Below are 21,491 nucleotides of genomic sequence, written 5' to 3'. Positions count from 1 at the left end.
ATAATCATAAATCCTCAGCTGTAGCAAAAATCTCAAATCTCTATTTTTGGCAAAATTGTGGCCACAAAACATACCTTAGACTGTAAATTTTTATATTAAGTAGAAAACCACTTTTTCAAAGCCTTGTAACTGTTTTCCAGTCATAGTAAAAGAAAATATTTTGTACAAGTTGGATTTCATAGTGAAAAAACCCTAACTCACTGTTTTATTTATAAGATTGTCTATTCATGTTTATCTATGCAGCTTTATGGCATACAAAAAAACAAAAAAACAAAAAACAAAAACAAAACAAAACTGGGCAACACAACAATTTGTAAATTTCTGACAACAACTTTATTGTTGTAAAAAAGATTTTCAAATGAGTGGCATTTATATATAAAAAGAAGAGGATGGTCCAAAGCAAATTTTGTAACCCTTATTAAAACCTCTCTTAAACAATATAAATGCACACAATTTAATAATCATATGCATTAAAATAAACATTAAGTCAGCAATTGCATGCAGCCTCTCATCCCAATGTGTAAAATATGTTTGCCAAAGGTTTAACAAACTACAGAAGCTTAAAAGCGTAAAGTAACTCCCTACAACCCACCCTCTTCCTAGTGCCCAGCCCCAAATACAGTAACCCTCTGTCAAGGGTGGGTGACAATGAGTGGCAGCAAACATACACTGGAATGAAAACTGTATTTCAAAAAGTATAAATAATGTCCACAACATTCACATATCACATTTTTAACTGGCTGGACGGAAATTTGCCAGATCATTCAGTGAGCATTAAAACAAAAATGTTGAATAAGCAGTCGTATGAAAATGACAGAAACAAACATAACATAGCAGATTGATAACATATTTTCCTACAGTAGTCAGTTGATAGATAGGGTTAACATGTTAGTCTGAAACCTGGGAACATTTGCATACAAATATAATGAAACAACACAATACAGCTGATTAATTGAATCTATCTGAATATGTAGTTACTACACTGCCTTACTGTCATCTTCAACTGTTAGATGTGTAATTTTGAAGTTCTCTTTCATACAAACATTTTTTTCTAGTTGTAAATACAATATGTGGGGAACATATGTATATAAACACAGAAACGATAAAAATAATGTCAAATTTTGATTATGGAACTAGGGATGTACTTAGGAGAGCAAAATACATAGCAAAAGTTGGATTTTACTACATTAAATGCATTTTTTCTCTTATATAACATTTTCCTTAAAAAGATAATTCCCTGAAGTGTGCTAAGGTTGTAATAACCACTGACAAATCTACGAACAATTTTTGCCAAACAACACAAACAAAGACAAAGATCTATAGTTGATCATATGAAGGCATTTTAAAAACAGAGATGGAAGACATACTAAATAAAGTGCACCTCTTCTACATTCGCTATAAGCAAACACTTTATTCTAGAGAACAGTTATTTTATTATAATCATTTTCTCATTCTTTTATCATTTTTGATAAATATTAACATCACCACAAACTTTGGTGTCTTAGCACTGTGAGCTGAAAAAACAGAATCCTAAATCCTATTGTGATAAAAATACTTTTAAAAGACTGTTAAGTGTATTAAGTCATTATCGTTTCCTTGAATATGTCTTATTAAAGAACCCTGTTCATTCAGTGGCCAGGCAAGAAAAAATGGACAACAAAGAGTAAAATATAAAAAGAACATACTCTTACCTATTCTGCTGTGACAAAAGTATGCCATCCATTGCAGAAAAGTCCATCTTAAGCCCTAAGGCACAATGTTTATTAACACATGAAGCCCAACTGCTGCCCTAGCTGTCACAAAATTGCTGCAGAAACTAGCACTTGATTTAAAGAGACAGCACCATATCTGTCCAATCATTTTGCACAAAATATCTGGAACACCAAATGTCAACTCTGCTCCAATCCACAGAAAATTCATCAGACATTTTATCATAATTTTCTTGCACTGAAAGTCAAAAGGGAGTCCCATCTCCAAGCATGGTGACAAGGCTCAAGTGCCAAGGTTATGTAATCCTGAGACCATTTCCTACATGCTTTTTTTTTTACAGAAAAGTGTAGCAATGGTATAAACAGGAAGCTTCCAGAACACCATGAACCAAATGACCAAACATCTCGCAGGTCTATAAATTCAGATGCAATTGTACTGATATCACCACACGTTTTAAAAACTGCTGAAGCTGACTAAACGAGATTGGAACAGTAGCACGCACCCGCACACGCACGCACACACACACATATATTGTGCCATTATCACTCCCAGCTCAAGTCATCTCGTCGCAAAGTTGTCTGAAGCTTCTTCATGTCTTTGAGTACATTTAGAGTTGGGGGTGCTGGCTTTTGTCTATACAGACAACCTTTTCTCGTAGCACTGTGAGATCTGCATCTGTCACTTTCAGGGGATTTGTGATTATTCGCAAGACGGCCCATTGCTGAATGAGGCCGAGGAGTAGCTTCTGATGAAGCTGTCTTCTTCCCATGCTTTCTCAACTGTCTCTTGGCATCCTCTAACTGTATTTGTATAGGAACAGAAAACAAAATAAATCCTGGTAACAGCTGTTAAACAAATAACATCTCTAACTCTTGGCTGGCTTTACTTGCTTTGCATATTTTATGGGAGATAAAGTGTGGATAAACTAGTGGTTAGACCAGTGGGTTCCAAACCCATGGGAGAGCATATTAGCCAGTTCGATAACCAAGTGATGCAACGCACTTTCACCAACTCACCCAGCTGTGAAAGGGATATCCAACTTCATAGAGGATTGAGGAAAATAAGGCAACAAGGAATAGGAAATGAGTGCCACACTCACACAAATCTGGCCCTAAGTGGGGACTCTAGCATTTCTCTTTTCTATGATACATGTATAAGGTTATGAGACCACTTTTACCTTTGTCTTTATATATTTTATATGTGATCACACTTTCATGTATGATAACACCTAGACACTTTTGTTCTACCAGTTCCATTTGCAAATTTTTTTTATATCTTCTTGTTCAACAAAACAAATCCTCAGCAATAATGAAACCATTTTGGTTTTATGTGGAAAATTTTATAACTTCTTAGAAAATGAAGGCAATTACTATTACCAAGGAAGATGACCAAAAATTTAAAAACTGAACTTGAACCAGTAAAAACATCACACAGATAGAAACTCCCCTATTTGTAAAGAAATTTTGAACTTTACTCTTTTCCTGTCTATTTTTACCACCCGAACAAGAATGTATCCAATGCCCCCAATAAAAAAATATTAACTGTAAACACTTTAATCAACTTGAACCGATCAAGCTTAAAAGAATTTTGGATTATACCTTCTGCTGGTGAAGCCTGACTCTCGAAATTTGTTGGGCCTTAGCTTCCATTCTAACAACAAGACCGTCAAGCTCTCTCTCCAAGTCCTCTCTAATCCGAGGATCTCGAGCTTCACTAACCTGGTGCATCAGCTCCTGGTGTTCACTGTCAAAAAGCAGATCATTACCTCATCTATCCCCTCAAAACCATAATTAACATCAAAATATAATGCAAGACAACCATTTTGTGTAATTCTTTGCAGTTCAGTTAAACATACACAATCAAGAATGCCATTCCAAACTGTAAAGAGTTAATCGAGACAGGATGACACAGATAAGACAAATATCTACAATCAATATGCACAACATGATGTCCTGAAGGAGTTAAGAATCAGCAGGCATTACTGAAGAGTGACTTGGCTGTGCTAACAATGTACTTACAAACCAAGCTGACCAAGCTCATCCTGCAGCTGTGACAGAAGGTCTGTCAAGTCCTGATCGAGACTGATACTGGAAGACGATGAGTGGCTAGGGGAGTTATTATGGCTTCCAGACCCCTCCGCTCCATGGTTGTGACCATTGTAGAGGGAAGAACAGAGAGGCGAGATTGTGCCGCTTCATTATTGACAACACTTTCTGCACATTAGCCCCAACTGCATGGCTTGGTGTTGTTGCCTAGCGTGGGGGAGCAAAAACAAACCTGGACTCTTTTCCTTAATGCCTGCTTTGTACTGCAGGAGAGACTACTGTTTTCAATATTACAGAAATGAGATTCAGAGTTTACTAAAACTGAATTAACATCATCTTTCAATCATGGGACACTGTGGAATTTTCCACTGAAGTTCTCATTTACCAATTTCTTTGATAACCTCAGAGAAAAGTTCTGATTGCATTAAAAATATTGTCATAAGATTCTTAGAGATCACTGCAGAAAATAGTTTTGAATGTAAATGAAAGTCCAGTTTTATGCATGCACTGCATAATCATAACAATGACTTTCATGCTGAATACCCATGATCAATAGTCTATTCAGAAAGCAGTTTACTTTAGCTAAAAATGAAAACACATTTGACATTACAAAAAACTGAAAGAAGTCATCCAATCCCATATTCGCTCTCTTTTTCTTACACAAAAAAATAGGCAGTGAAAGGCATGTCAATGAAAACTCTCTGAATTACCTTCCCTGCAACAAATGGAATCTCTGCCAAATTTAATCGATAGTGTTTCATTGGCTCAGGCTTGGCTAATGCTGGCTTCTTTCCTGCAACTTTTTTCTTTTTCTTCTTAGTGGCTACAGACCTACTACTGTGTGTCCTTTTTTTTGTGCTTTCATCTCTCCTTTCTTCAGACTCTGGTGTTGTGTCAAGGAGCAGTCTGTGGGAAACTGCTACACTTTCCAGCTAAGAAAAACAATGACAATAAGGAAATACTCAGACACTGCTTTTTCTTCTATTTTTCTCTCACCCTTCTCCACCTCATACATATTTGCATGCACACATACTCAAACACACACATATACGTGAGAGACACCTATGTGTCTGTTAAAGAAAACTACTGTGAAACATGAGGAAAACTAAAATGAAAAAAAAAATGTAAGAAGAAAGTGACAAGATGAGAATGGTAATAGGTATATTAAGATATATTTAGCCTTTGCCTTAACTCACATCTATTGCTCTCTCTTGCAGCACTTGCCGATGAAGTCGCTCCTCTCTCAGCTTTTCCTCTAGTTCCTTTATCTTGGCCTTCAAACAGAAAGCAACAATAACTACAGTGCCTATCACTCTCATCTAATTAAAATAATCTATTTTACACACATGTAAGGGCCAGTGGTGTCATATGTTCATCTACTTTTAAATCAACCTAGTTTAGAGTTGTATACACCTTTTGAATTCTCTTTAACAGTTTAATATGCAAGTTCCTCTTTTTATGTGCATGTGTATACAGAAAAAGTTTGTGTAGTTTAACAGGTGTATGCACCATACCAGTCTTCTCAGGTTTGATAGTTATTTTTGTTAGTGCCCAGTCAAAGCGGTTGTTACTCTTTTGAATGCAATGAGTTAGCAACCAAAAATAAACCATCACAGATATGGAATCTTGCCCTCTATTTGAATTGTGGTCTGTGCCCTATCTTAATTTATATCTTAAAAAGTGACAGCAAAGTGTCACAGAACATGAAAATTACTTTAAGCCGAAGATGGTTCATTTAAAAAACTGACAAAAATAAAGTGAAGGGAATCAGCAACATTTTGCACTGCAATGGAAAGCAATGCAGGCTTGTTGATCACACATTTAAATCATGCAGAAACTAAACTGCAAACGATACAGAATAAAAGAAAGAGTTTAACTTTCTTTCGAACCACATTTTGTTTTAATATGTTAAGTAGGAAAATTAGACTATGGAAAAACGCCATTTTGTTGTTATAGATTTTCTGTGCAAACTACACATGACAGAACTGCTTCTTTAAACTTACTGATTCAGATTGTCTTGACTAAGGATTTCTCTGTGAATTATTACGTAATTGCTCCTTGTAAACTTATAAATCACTTCAATTAAGAAATTTCTCAGGGAATTTTTTACAACAATATTTCCATGCAAATTGAGATATTTAATTACCTCAGCTAGTGTCTGTGTGGCTGTCAGCCGAAGGTGGTCTCGCTCCAGCTCGCTTATTCTATCAAGCTGAGCATGGTAGTCTGGTTTCAATGGCGACGGTTCATGTTGATGCTGCAGTGTGTTGGCTTTCTGCAGGGCTTCTGAACGGTCCCGTTCAGCATTGTGCACCATTTTACGCATGTAGTCCAGCTGTTTTTCCAGCAGCTGACATCGTGTTTCTGCTGAGGACAACTGCAACTCCAAATCTGCACAACAACAAATCTCAAAATTTAATGGGATGTAAAGATATAAACATATTTTTTCTTTTAATTGTTTTGATCACAACTCCTTACAATTTCAAAAGTAAAAATGATCAAAGGCACATTAGTAAACAAAAATTCACCAAGAGATTACAGACACAGTTTTAAATGAAGGTCTTGTTCTGATATATCCCACCAAGTCTTCATTACAGTGGCATTTTAGAAAAGAAATAAGTTGGTATGCACTAGCCAGTTTCTTAGATGAAATGTGTGAAACTATAGCTCCCTTTTGATAGTGTGGAAAATGTGAAGAGGATTTATATCTTCAGCCAGAATATTATGCCAAGCATGACGACCCTTGCGCTTCACAGATGAGTCTGTTAGACTGCGCTTACCACACAGTTGCCTCACCTCTCCTCGCTACACACTTAGGTCAGCCATCAATCCCTCTACTTTTAATACCATGCATGCAGTCTCTACGTTCTTGATATCATGTACTTTCAAGAATAATAAATAAAAATGCGGTCTACCTTTTGTTGGAAGATCTCTCAGTGATGGAGCAGTGCTGCTGCTGTTTGTCCCTGAATAAGCAGCCTCCCCACGTGGTGTGTCAGCATCCTGGCCATTTTGGTTCAAAGAGTTTCTGTACACATCGGTTTCTATTTCCAAAGTATGAAGCTTTGACTCTGCATTTCTTTTGTCTAACTCTAATTTCTGCATCTTTTCCTGCAGTGTGCGTAGGGCTGACAAGACTCCTGTAAACATCAATAGATAATACATTTATGTTATTTGTGACTTTTTGCAGAACAGATGTTTATATGAACTTGGACATGCAAGTACAACAGTTGTAGGCACTTTTACTTTAAAATGCTTTAGTTTTGTAATCAAATATCACTGCAACTTAATACATTTTCCTGTGTTGCAGATTTACTGCTCCTTAACGTTAGTGCTCATTGTCATTGTGTACCAGACTGAAAGAAATCTCTAATAATTACTGCTAATAATGGTTTCTTGACTTAAGAAAAATAAAGGAAAGTTTTACACAAACCAGTCATGCTGCCCAAGTTTTTTTTCCCCAATGGCATATTTTTTAAAAACTACACAAAGGACACTCTAGGGAAGTGTTATCTATTCTAAACTATAAACTATAAAGTGTTTTCATAAACAAAAAATTGTGAGGTACTATAATTCCAGACACAATTCCATAATTTTCAAGTACTGGGTTATGTTGTTTTAAGTTCTATTTCAAACCATTTTCTGCATGCAATGACCACAATTTTAAAAAAAATCTCTTCACATTGAAAAAGAAAAAGCAGAAGAAGCTTTTCTTAACACAGAATAAATCCTTACCATCTCTGTTAGTCTCAGGGTAAGACATGACTGCCTTGCTGGGGGAGCGCTGGTAGCTGGAGTTAATAAATGGTCTGTGAGGAGGATACCTGAGAAAGGACACATCTACAGAGTTGTCCAGCCCGTTAACTACCCCACTGGTCACAGCAGCAGACATAGGGACCTCCACTCTCGCTGGCTCCTGCAGCAGTACAAACAAAATCAATGCTACTCATATGCATTTGTCTAAAGTCTCAGGTGAATCTCAACAAGGGGCGGTATAGGAAAGTGGGAAAGTGAGCTAATGCTGTCCTGCATACCAAAGAGTGATACAAGACTTTCTTGATGAATAGGGATTAGCAATGTAACACAGCACAAGTCAGCCAATGATCAATTTTTAGGTGTTTTTAAAAGAACTAAATTCTGTTGCATACAAGTAAGTGTAAGAAAATGTACAAACATAAACCTCAATTACTGGTGTACAACAGAAAACACATGGAGCCAGCGTACTAAAATAATTTTTTTGAAAGGCAGAATTGTGCATTTAATTACACCGTGAAGGTAGGTTAGCAAACATTTGAAAATGAAAATAACAAAGCAATCATCTCACAATCCCAACAGCAGTGAGCTGGTTTTGATATTAGTTCCATGTTTCAATTAAAAAAAAATAATTTAGTTTTATTCCTTGTGAACTCTTCAACTCTTGAGCCCCCACATTTTCTTCTGTAGCCCTCACAACGTTTTGTAATTACTTGGTACCATTACTCTGTCCTGTTCTGCCACAAATACCCACAGGAATGGCAAGGGAGGGGTGCACACAAAGTGTTAAAAGATTCAAATTATCAATGCATGTACGCCAAGAAGTTAAGCTTACACCCTATTCACCCAAATCCATTCTTCTATCTCCTCTACATCCCCTAACACTTACATAAACTTCAAAAACAAATAATGAGTCGGACAGACAAAATATGTGTGGGGAAAAGACTGCACAATAAACGTTAGACAGGACAATAAGAAAGGTTAAGAGAACCGGACCCGAGGCTCCGTGAGCTGTGACAGAAAGGTGGAGGAACGTGTCTGGTCTTGACGCCAGCCAGAGAAAGTGAAGTCTGGGGTCAGGTTCAGTTTATCTTTTGCGTCACCTTGCCGCTTCACCTGCAGCGAGAGAATAACAAGCGCCCTCATGGGCGGCGCGTGTAGGCGGCCTGCGAAAAGCGAGAAGCACTCTCGGGCATGAACTCACCTTCTCACAACTCCACCCCGTTCCTCACCTCGGCTTCAGTCCGTCGTCCTACCTTCAGTCTATCCTCTTCTTATTTTTTCATCCCTCAGAAGTGCGACGTAATACATGCGCACACATATTCTCTCTTTCTTCCTAACTATAAATTTTCAGGAAATTTTCTTACTTTAAAGGCCGAAGTCGAAATGGGCGTGTTTTCAAATGGTTTCGCCCGTGCGAGGGAAGGTAGGAGTACACGGGGTCAGTACCAGCGGTCAGTCTTCCCTAATTGCTACCCTGGCCCCGAGGCAAAGTGGAGATCGCAAGCGATAAACCGTCTTTCTCAGCCGAGTTCTTGGTGTTGGCGGTTAGAAAGGTGGAGTGAAACGGTTTGCAACTGAACATACTGTCAGGGTTAGGACCGACAATTGAATGTATTCTCCATCAAATAAAAATAAGGGAGAAAGAGATGAACAGCGGAAATGACACAAACACAAAGACAACCGCATTTTAAAACTTTATTTTGAATGCTTTCGTCTATCTGTTTATATCTCTCTATATCTTTCTTCACTGATAAGGGATGATAATATTCAATATTTTCCCCTGGTGACTGACATAAAATACATCTGTTTTGAGTGCAATGTTCGTACCTTTACAAATAGGCAACAATTCACACCTGTAACACAGAGCCCATTCACCATCTACAACAGCGGCCCCACGGTCCATGTTTGTCTGTTGGTGAGTACAAGGTGAATAACATTGTATGTCACGTGCATACACATTCAGTCTCGTGCACCTCTTGGCTCAAAGTGAAGATTTCAAAAATGGGTGGACATGTGTTGATCATCTTTGGTTGTCCTAACGGAGGATGACATGCACACCAGAGCCAAACTAACAGCGGTGTGTACACGTAAGTGCAGAGTGTGGTAAGAAAATGGTGTAGTTGAAAGGACGTGGAATTCATGAGATGGACACGACTGTCATTTTCCAGATGGAGAGTGTAAGAAACAATGTGTACATAGCAACCGGAAAATAAAATAATAATACTACAGTGTGAACACTAGTGTACATGCACGTCGCACTCAAAACTTGGCAAGCCGACTATTGATATCCCCGCTTATGAGGAAAGAAAGATAAGAGATAAAAAGACAGATAAAAAAAGCAATAAAATTAAAGTTTGAAAATTCAGTTGTTTTTATGTTTGTGTCAGTTGCGCTGTTCATTCTTCTCTCCTACATATATTCTAGTTTTGCTTGTTTGTGGAGAATACACTCAGTCCTAACTCTGACAGTAGGGTCAGATAGAAGTCGTTTCGCCTCAGCGCTCAGAGCCTGCGGCTAGTACAATGGTCGGGTTTTATGGCCAAGCTACTCGGCGGTGCCTGTGATGTCCACCCCGCCTTTTGTCCGGGTTGTAATTGAAGACGACTGGCCGCTGGCAGTCCGCACCGCGTGTACTCCTACCTGTACTCCTACCTTCCCTCGCACGGGCGATACCACTCAATTCCTTCAGATAGGAAAACTTCGGCCTTTAAGGAAAATAAAACTCTCCTAAGACTGCATAGAGTCTGGGATGACACCACGTGCACGGTTAGATGCAAAAACAAACAACTCTGCACAAGTGTATGGGACACATCCCTCTCTCTCCCTGCTTGCCCACATAACTCTCAATACCGAACCAAACTTGACCCCCCCCCCCTTTTCTGGATAGTATAGCGGGGTGGACTTTTAGCCGGCGCCGCAGGAGTGGCCCCGTTATAATAGTATAATAGAACTAATCTGGCCGAGATATTAATCACATAGTTGTTTCATGACAACGCCACCAGCAGGCACGGGACTCCTGTCGTTTGGGCCGACCATTCTGAACGGACAGGACAGCTCTTTTATTCTGTTTAATCTCTTAGTTCCAAAGCCTGTTGTAGCGAACTCGTTGGTCGCTGACTTGTTCGTGTGGTCTAGTTGAGCCCCTTCAGTTTTTTAACGACACGTCGTTCTCGACCCTTGGTCCTCACCCCACCCCGAAGCAACACCTAGTTGGGGTACACAGCAGGCACTGCAAGTAGCTGAAGAAACGTGTACGCTGAAACCACTGGAGAATTTATTTTAGAGCGGCGTATCTGAGCGGTTATTCTGCACTTAATATACTCAACTCTTTTACAAGTCTTTTAGAAGGATAACGAAGCACTTATCACAAATCCAGGTTTGAACTTAAAACATGTTACTGTGATTTATTTTTCCTTCTGGGGACTCTAGGCCACGATGAAGACCAGAGGCATAATATTTCATAATGAACTCTAAGATTAAAGGCATACAATGAATCTCTCTGTAGACTCTAGAAACTTTCTAGTGTGTCTTGACAGTGTTTCACCATGACCCTCTAAGGAAGAACTAAACCACCTTTCTAGAAACTCTAAACATTATATTTCACACTGAACTTATCTGATATTTCCCGATGAGCCCTGCTGGAGACTCAAAGCTTAATATTTCCCCAAAATATTTCTGTATTTTGAGACTGTAGACTACTTCATGCCTGTTGTACATTGTAGACAATATTTCACGTCCCACCGCCCAGGCGACTGACCATATTTCATGCTGAACCTTTCTGAGACTCTACACTCAATATTTCACGTTCAGGTGCAAGAAATACAATCCCAGGGCACACAATTATATCCCTCCCACCCTCCTTCTCCAGTCCCAACACCACACGCATCTCTTATCTGAAATCAGTGAAAAATCAGATTTCATGTGAGGGTATAGATAATGGGAAAAAAACAAACAAACCCAAAACAAAGAGCTGCCAACACATCATGGACAGGACGAAGCCTCTATTCGACGAAACGATGCCGCGATACCCGCTCAAGTCCACACCATTATTAAATTGAAACTGAAGGCAAAATCCATACCGCAAGTCAATACGAGCTATGAATGATTACATACCCTCTGGCTGTCGGGGCGTGGTGCTCAGTCAAGTCAGCAAAGCGCGGCGATGTCCAGTCTCAGGACTAACCCACTGCCGAGCGCTGGCCTCTAAACACCATTCTGTGTTACTACGAGATGACTAGTGGGGGAGAAGGGGGAAATGTCCACAAGTCCTCGTCAGCCCTTCAACGACACTCGACGGCACCACTCCAGTCTCGGGAGGTGATTCTTCTTGTCCACGAGATTCCTCCCCCCGCTCTTCGACAAAGATCGCCGTCGTAAATAGAGCGGCGAGGCAGAGAAGGGAACCCGGGCTTTGCCGATCGCTCGCACATAAATCACTGGCTTGCGGCAAAAGACAGCCAGTGGTAGCGGCACCATTCGCTTTCTCTTCTGCCACCCCCTCTCCTCCCTCGGTTGACGAGAGCTACACCCCTTCCCCACCCTTCTCGTCTTCTTGTCGCCTGCCTGCCGAGCGGGATTCTCTTTCACCCCTCTGTGTACACAACTGATTAAGGCTTTGATACGGGCAGTGATGAACTTCTCAAGTTGTTTACCCTTCCCCCTCTCCCCATACAGGAGAAGTGAGGTTCCTAATAAAGTTTACGACGACCACGTGCCCACCATAAACATGACACCTGTAAATGACAGACTTACTCCACGTAATTAATATAAGATGTGTTAGGGCGTGAAGGTTGTTTGCAGAGGTGTCCAAGATTGTTGGTTTGGAGGTTTTTTCAGCTCTGTGAGTATTATACAGCAGAACGGAAGAGCGCAGAAGAGTGGCAAATAGCATAAAAGCTGATTTTATGACAATACACACCGTTTCAACAGCGGCCACGAGAGGGATGAGCTGCCACCAAACAAAGGATAATGTATGGTCAGGCGAGACACTGTTAATATGAACAAACTTGACCTATAGTCAATAGTGGCTATAGACGATCGCAGAAAACATGTTTCTTCTTTGTTCCCTGATGGAACCTTCTATTAAAATCAAACGAAGATCAGAGGCAAACAACAATCAAACAAACAACAACCGTAGTAACACCTAGTTGGGCTCAGCCCGCGGCACAGACTATTTACCTGGCACTTTCCTAACATCACAGGCTTATGCCGGCGCCGGCAGGTGACCCCACACCACTCACCAGAATGGCCGCTGGCGCTTGGTGGTGGCAGACACCAACATATTGCAACGCTACGTGCCTCACAATAAATCCCCGGCAGTGGTCTGCCACGACAGAGGGTCTACTCGTAGATCGACCTACACCCAGCACCCCGCTCGTCCTCAATGGTCAGGAATGCGATCACTCACAAAAGAAGAAGGGGTAGGTGGAGGTAGGCCAAAAAGAAATCTTTAATAATGCCACGCACACGTGCCAAGGTGCACTCCGTCTAAGTATGTTGGTTTTTTAAAAAAAAAATTGCAGCCTAGTTATATACACCTCTCCGAAGCGAAACTCGTGTTTAATAAAAGCAAGGGCAAACACAACAGTACGCGGATTGTTCGCAATTCTGTAAGCCATTGCATGGGTATTCGACCCTTCGCTACAGGGCGATTTGCTTGACAAGAGAGCGGTGCCGTGCCAAAGAACGGTGTGTCCCCACAACTTCTTTTTCTTTTCTTTACTGTGGGCACTGATAACAGACAACATGGTAAAACTACCCATCAAAATAAATAATGTGTCTGTTATTCGCTTCAAGGATGCTAAAACTCGTGTATATCTAAAATAACGTCAACAGATTTTTCTGCTGGTATATAGCAGACAAAACGAATAAACGTAAATAAATATATTTTTCTTTGCTATTCACTGAAGCTCAACTCAAAAGTCAACGGGTAAGACTTTGGATAGGCAAGGAATAGGAGGCTGCATGCATGTTAACGGGTGCATTACACCGTGCAATAGGCGGTTAACAGGTTGAGTGCCCCAACAATGTTGCGAAGTCGTGCCAGCCTGTTGTTAAATCAATCTAGTCTGGACTTCTGTAAGAGAGGCTTGTGTTGGGTGCACCTACTTTCGTGCCAACCCATCCCCCATCCCCGCCCACCCCTTGAGCAAAGCGTGCGTGAAATGACCGTGTCGGGTATTACCGCTGATTGCCGTCGCACTGCCTCACTTCCTTTCCACAAGTTGCACACAAGCCACGAGGCTTAGCAGCTCTGTGCGCACAACCAGGGGTAAACACAAGACAGCGAAGCGCAGCCGTCAGGGGCTGTCAACTAGGGATGCGAACATCTGCACTGATGTGTCATCTTGTCTGTAGAATGGACCACTCATTTCAATGTTGTTCCGCAGGCGGTCAAACACGAGGGTCGGAGCCACGAAAGCTCTTGTTTAATCTCTCTGCCGCCATCGTGGTAGTGGTTTGAAAAAAGTCTAGAGTTTGTCCCACTGAGTGTCTAATGCCTCCTGCTGCTGCACAGGACGCCACTACGACCCCAGTACGTAAGTCGCTGATATAAGATTTTAGGCTTAACTTTCATAAATCTTCGTTGGATTGGGGGGCTTGAAAATGACTCGCCAATCTTGTGGCAGGTCGGCTATTCAGACCACACTTAGCAAGTCTCGTCTCTGACTATACATAACTTTCGATCGCAGACACTGGAACGTTTATAACCCAACAAACATTCTGTAGCAAGAGAACTACACGATAGTGTATACATGTCTATGCTTGTAATCAATCTGCCCCTGCATACCCACCTGATGCCTGCCTTGCAGCAAAACAAACAAATAAACGTTCAACAAAACTTCTCACACAGCAACTCAATCCATGACAGGAATTTCCAACGCTCTAAACACGAGGCAAATCAAGGTCGACTGGCAGAACCTTGGGTTCACTGGAGGGAATAAACTGCGTGTGGTAGCCTTACATGCTAATTGTCCAATTGAGCACGACAGGAGAACGATGTGGAGGTGCTGAGTGCGCGCACGTCAACCTTTGTTGAGCGCCATGAAACATTGGACAGTTAGGGGATCATCGTCTGTCAACTGCACTTGAGACTTTCGGCCATTGTGCGGAAGTACCAACGGCACAATGAGCTGAAAGTCATTAACATCATCGTGTAATGATATTATATTTATTTAAAATTAAAGGCATAAATCAAGCAAAAATGCTTTTCCTCGTTCGTTCATGTCTGCTATGCATTCATTCAGTCTGCTGACGCTTGTGTTTGTTGCACTGTTGTCTGTCCGTTCGTTTTGAAGTCTTTCGTTTACGCCGCACTGAGCTCGCCTCATAACGAGGAAATCTCTCTAAAATCATTAATTATTTAATTTAAAACATAGCTGAAAAGTTCTGAACAGCTATGATACGAAAGACTAAGGAAGTAATTCTGATGACGGGTGTTCACACGGGATTGACAATGCAACTCAGCTGTTGGCAGACGGATCTTCTTTTCGTTATCCTATTAACAAGACATGTGCGGTTGTTTGTTTGTTGGTGTTTTATGCCGTGCCAGCAACTAGGGCTATATCACGGCTCTAAGTTGTGCGGGTTGGTAGACTTCAATTAACAAGGCAAAATGTCATTTTGTATTGCGGGGGTGATGTGTATGTGTGTGGGGGGAGATATAAGAGGGACAAAGCGGGAGGCAACCAGACTATATGAGAAAACGCCAGGCCAGCATGTCCAGAAAGAACATGTTATCAGAGATAAGATCTGAACCCCCGATCTACGATTCTCACTGTACTCGTAATAAAGGACAAGCACGAGCTTATATCATAAGCCAGCTGGCTATAGAATCTTTTAAAGTTCAAATAAAAAGTAAGAACAGTCCTGACGAGTGGAACTTGAAGGGTGTGGTGGCCCAGTGCTAACTATCACGGTAGTAACATGCTCTGTTGCTTTTAACTTTCTGTGAATGGCTTCTCAGAGTAACGCCTATCACTACCACCACAAAGGCAGGATCAGATGTGTATTCAATCTTTGGAGAAAACCAGGAGCTTCGAAAACATATGAAAACAGCTTGGAGCAAACTGGTGGCTGTCTTTCTCGACCGTGTGGACAATCTGTCCCCACCAAATGATAAATCTGCTCCAAACCACCCGTAAACCAATGGTGCATACACAACGACCAGTCTTTCCACGTTCACACAACCACCCGTCATCCCACCCTCCCCACTGCTTGCCAACCATGGCAGAATAGCGAGGTCTCAGCATCGGTCTCCTGTTCACCGAGCTTTAGTGCCACTCGACACTACGGCAGCAATATCGGTGAAAGTGCTCACGGGGAGATGAATATCCTGGTATTTATCTATACACATACTCAAGACGAAAAAAATGAACATTGCAAAATGTAGACTTCAGAGAACTTTAATGCCAGAATCACGTGGTGTGCATGTCATGTGTTTGGAATACTGAAAAAAGATCTACATATTTTTCGTTATAAAAATAATATTGGCAGATGGATATTCTTTTCGCTATTCTATTAAAAAGACAGGCTTTCTAAGTTGTGCGGGTAGTGTGCTTGGCTTCGAAACAAAAATTCGCTTTTCGAAATTAGCCAGCGAAATCACACCCCCACCCCCACCCCTCTCTCTCTGTCCAACACTTACGGAAATCAACGACGGGACGAGGGCGATTGACCGAGATGACTTCCTCCTCCACATGCCTTGCCTAGAGACGGTGAGCCACTTACAGTTCACTGCTCCTACATTCACATGGAGTTGGTTCATTAACCTCATTATTGGTTTTTACATTTTTTGAGTGTGTTCACTTAAACAGAAAATTGTTCTTGGACAACAATCAAAAAAGCGTTCAAGACCGATAAGACCTCGTCATACCGATGATCGTTTCCCAGGCTAATGTTTCTTCTATCAAACACCATCAACTTAGGACATCGAGACGCTTTTTTTTCCTCAGAAAAGAGACCACTGCGACCCTGTCCTCACCATGAGCGTGCATAACACGTCTGTATTTACTTTGTAAGTAGGTGTCTACTGTAGAAGTAACAAGAAGTCTACTGTTACAAGCGAAAGTGGATGTCTGTCTGTTAGTGATTCCGTTTACGTGGATCAGTCTATTACTCCTGAAAAGCGCTCTGAGCTATTCATTGGAAAAGCGATATAAAGAAATGTTCATTATTAGTTTTTTTGCTTTACAATTTAAAAAGCAAATTTTAATAATTTCTACGGACTTTAACAAGTGCTCAAAAGTTATCACTTCCAGAAAAACTAAATGACTTCTGGCCCTCCGTACACTGTCAACTGGTGGACGCAGGTTAAGTGCTGGAATAGAGGAATGGGGCTGGAACGAGAGTTGTGTGGACTGTCAGCCATTCTCCGGTGGCAGGCTGCGACATGCCGACGAAGAGGCGCAAAGTTTCAGATACCGTGCACAGACAAAGACCTTCTTAGATGCCCAGGCTGGCCATTAAGTGTCGCACCCATGCACCCCGACCTCCCCCCTTCTCTATCCCATTTTCCCAAGTGGCTTTAAAACGACAGGCGTTTGTCTATCAGACAGCGCACTGAAGAGATCTGCTTTCCTATCAGTTGACAAAACGAGATACCGGGTGGGGATGATGACGCCGACAGTTAGTGCCAAAAGAGCGCGAGAACCGTGTCTGGACAAGCCAATAGGTTCGTGTCAGATCAGGGATATACAAGCTCGTGGCTGATAGGGATGCCTGAAAAAGATATTCGACTTCTTCTCTCAATCGCGTCACAACAGAACTGCTACCACTACTGAACGCTTTGGTAATTTAAATAATTATGTTGGGGTGAAATCTTCTGTGAACATATAACAAAGGGACATACATTCCAGTTGCTGTGACGATTTGGGGTGAGAGAAAGAAATCACCCTCCCACCAGCCGGTTAGAGTCCTGAAATAAAGACCTCTACCGTTCTCTCCGATGACATTACCCACCACATCAGTTATTTCTTCTGAAGTAAACTAAAGGGTCCAAGTCGCAAACAAATAAGTTTTACTAACACAACTGTTCCTTCAGCTCATACTGGCAACACCAAAGAAGTCCTGCAGGTGAATGAGAGACTTTGTGAAGTGTTTGAACGACGACGTCTCAGCGAGAGCAAACCTCGTCTTGCATCAGGTTCATAAGGACCGACCCACTAAATGTCTTGCTTGTGCTAATGGCCAGCCTTGCAGCCAGCGATAAAAACAATATATGTCCACGATTAATTCGAACAACAGGCGAACTACTTGGCATCTATTGCCGATATAAAGCAAAGGCAGCGTGAAACTGGCATATTAATCAGTATTTTTTTCTGGAGAGAAAAGGAATTTAAAAAAACCTAGTCCGATGTCTTTGAGTAGCATTGCTTATGCAAAATCTGTGATTTTATCATCCAGTCAAGTGTTCTTGAAGGCGTGATGTCACAGACGTAGGTGACATGCCCATCGATCGAATTCACTCATGGAACGTTTTTGCAGGCGACGGTGATTACTGCTGTATGGACCACACGTCTGTTCCACTTGACAGCTCAGCGCACCATGGCCATGGCAACAAGAACATTGAGCCGCCATGCTTGGTTTACCTCTCTCTCACATACACACACACTCTCTCTTCACCCTAAAGATTAGTCATGAAAAGACAACCTTCAGTTGTCATAATCTATCATCATATTGGCTAAGGTAAATAGCTGTTTTAACTGCCACCACAAGGGAACATGGTGTCCTTCCAAAGTTGCAGTCAACTCAAAGGAGGAGTTGGAGTGGACAGGGGAGAGGGACTCATAAAGATATCTGAAGACCAACCTGGATTCAAAAATGTCTAGTACTGAACCTTCCTCCCAAAAAGACCGAAGCAGTGAGCTCAAGATGCCCCCACCCCTCGCAATGATTCAATAAGGCAGGGCCTGTTTCTTTTATCTTGATCAATGGCTCAGGTCTCACAGTTAGCCAGTGTTTTGTCAATTGGCTTCAATCTTGACTTTAAACGACTAAACATTTTCTTGTAATGTTAAAAATGTTTTCCCAATCCCGATGACTTTTAAAATAAAAAATTTCTGGTAGTGTCCTAAAAAAGCACTAATTTCAAACAGTTTCCTGGTAATAACAACAATATACTAACTTTAAGCTACCTTGTAAGTGCTGCTTAAATATAAATAGAAAACTTAAGTTGAAGACTGCCATAATCTGCTATAATTATAAACTTGTATTATGCACGTCTATGTAAAGCTGCAGTGTAATCCAGCAAATGCTATTCATTGAATTTCTCCCCAACAACAGATATAAAATAACAAGGCTTCACAAGAATCAATAATGCCTTATGTGCCCAAGAAGACTGGTGATATGCAGATTGATCATGAAAATGAGGACTGACAAAGAGTTCTTCCTTGTTCAACAAGCATACGAGCCAAGCCCAAGTCGCTTCATAATCCATCTCATTTACTGTATTTTGGAAAGGGATTACAATTTGTTTTGTGAGACAAAGACAGCAGTGAAATCAAAGCAAAGACAGGCTGTGCTGCTTTGCTGTGATCATTCTATAAAGATCTCAGTATGCATGATTCAAAATCAGTTACTGCATGGCTCTGAACAGCTAAAACACAATTATAGAACCCATATTTTAGATTTTTCAAAGTCCCCCTCTTCCACCTCAAAATACATGTTACACAGCATGCTATTACATGCTGATGTAACTTTAGGATTCACATAAAATCACAGTTCTATCCATTCAAACACAACAAAAGATGAAATGGAAATCCCTGGCATGAGATAATGAAAAATTAGAGGTAGTTCAAGAATCATTCTCTGCTTAACAAATAAGATAATAACAATACACTGTCTGTGACTATACTGGCAGTGCACAAAGACACAAAATATAATTTAGGAACAAGTTTATAAGTTTTGCAATTCCAACCTTTGAACCTTTCTGTTTGGAAAGTGTAGAAGATACATGGGATTCTCTACACACAAAAACTAAGTATATCAACAAACAGCTTTAAAAATAGTGCAATCTCTCATCCTATTGTATGAAAGCCAGTTATGCCTTTCTTGCTGCTTATGTTCCTACATCTTCAACCAGCTGACAGTTTTTAATAAATTATGATCGAAAGATCATCATGTTAAATCATCATTTAGGGCTACTCAAGAGACTGGAAAGCAAGCGATGTGGTAATGTTTAGGTGTGTTTAATTGAACAGCATTATCTACTCGTGATTTTGCAACTGCAAACTGCAGTTCCAAGAATACGTCTTTTGTGTATGAGAAAGTTGCAGTTGTTGGTTGGTTGGTTGTGTATTCTAAGATCATCTTTATATTTATGTTTATTATACACAATTATAAAATGTCAACTATTGCACAAAATTTAAAAAGATGTTATATTGAGCAATTTCTATGACATCTGAGAGAATGATAAAAAAAAAAAAATGAGAATGAGTGACATCACTTCAGAGGTGCCATACAAGAGAGCCTGTGAACCTGTCAATGAGACATCCTCACATTATAATAATAAAAATAAATGAGTTATTTATATAGGGCATAAGCACACTCATGAAGAAGCATGCTCTCAGTGCTTAAGTCAAGAGATATGGACAGAATACTAAGGATAGAAGGAGAAACATCTGTGTAGACATTAAAATAAAAGACAAACATAGAAGACACAAAGAGGAATCTGGGAACAAACAGTAAAGATGGAGAGTGTCATAAATCTGCTGAGGAAGATGAGCAATCTGGCCAAAGGATGCACCAAGTGCTGAAAGTCTGTTATGAGATGGAATCTTACCCAGGCTAAGCTATGTAAGCATATATCATAAAAACGTAGATAAAATAATATGAAACAGTGTGATATGAATTGGAAAGTTAACTTATGTGAATATACACATTTATATGGAGAGAGAGAGAGACATATATAGAAGCATAATCTATGTATTCACATCCACAAGTTTATGCAGACTGGTATGCACGCGCGCGCACACACACACACTGATAGTTGCAAACAAGTGAATAAATCATGTCTACAACTAAAGTAGATTAAAGTATGTGTAAGTGTGATCACTCTCAAAACTAAATATTTTAGGTCGTGCTACGGATAACAGCGAACTTTACAGTATTTTATTTTGGGCTGTCGGTTTCCAAGTACAACCTATTCTTTATGTCACGTAATCCTTTGATTTTGTTTCTGGTTTGTGACTGAAAATTATCGAGAGCGTAGATAATTCAATCTGCAACGTATGTTCGGCATTATATTTCTCATTTGTTGTCGACTGATACTTTATCATGTAGTTGTCAACGTAAATAACTCTCGACTCCGGTCTTTTTCAACATATAAATAACAAAGTTAAAGCAACTGAATATTTTATATAAAATAAGGAACGCTTATTCTTTGATTTGAAAGCACGTTTCTGTTTTTGTGATATAGTATAGGACATTTGGTTTACCTATATTATACAAACGTCTTACATTTTTGGTTTTAATCTAGCATAAGAGTATAGAAGGCGCCAGATTTAGAAGCAAGTTAATAGTTATACTCTTATGGCTCTTGTCACAGGAAAACAAAGAATGATACTTTTATATGCGTTAAATAATGTTGTTTTACATACCCCCATTTGTGCTTCCAGATGCGGCGTTTAATTATATGATCACTTCAAAGGGACCAACAGTCTAGATTCCTTTTCCAGCCACATGGAAGTTGTAAACATCACTTTAGGTCACATCCGGGCACGCAAAGTTACTATTTTCTGCATATATTTTCATTTATAAAAAGCAAAATAATTTTTTTAAAAAAACGTTTTCCAAATTAGAGATACAACCAATTAAGATGTTAAATTTAAGAAATAAAAGTGTATGGCATTCATTACTGGAATGGATTGATGATGTGATATGTCTTCGCAAGACCTTTATAAACACTGTTCGTCACACAATCGAAAATAGATGGATCCTTTAGCATAAAAATGCTTCATTTACGTATTTTATGACACAAAA

At 40.2% G+C, this 21,491-nt stretch overlaps 1 protein-coding gene across 1 annotated transcript; it reads right to left on the bottom strand.

Annotated features, from left to right (window-relative positions):
* Positions 1 to 310: 310 nt before the first annotated feature.
* On the bottom strand, positions 311 to 21,434 carry LOC112565596 (centrosomal protein of 57 kDa-like). The gene is given in 10 exon segments (XM_025241142.1): positions 311 to 2,510; positions 3,309 to 3,453; positions 3,729 to 3,886; positions 3,888 to 3,962; positions 4,466 to 4,687; positions 4,952 to 5,029; positions 5,902 to 6,146; positions 6,671 to 6,895; positions 7,491 to 7,671; positions 21,110 to 21,434. Coding segments are annotated over 10 exon segments (1,593 nt in total). The 5' UTR covers positions 21,116 to 21,434; the 3' UTR covers positions 311 to 2,252.
* Positions 21,435 to 21,491: the final 57 nt, after the last annotated feature.

The sequence above is a fragment of the Pomacea canaliculata genome, linkage group LG6, assembly GCF_003073045.1.
Source record: "Pomacea canaliculata isolate SZHN2017 linkage group LG6, ASM307304v1, whole genome shotgun sequence".
Classification (NCBI taxonomy): domain Eukaryota; kingdom Metazoa; phylum Mollusca; class Gastropoda; order Architaenioglossa; family Ampullariidae; genus Pomacea; species Pomacea canaliculata.
This window is presented reverse-complemented; position numbering and strand designations above follow the sequence as displayed.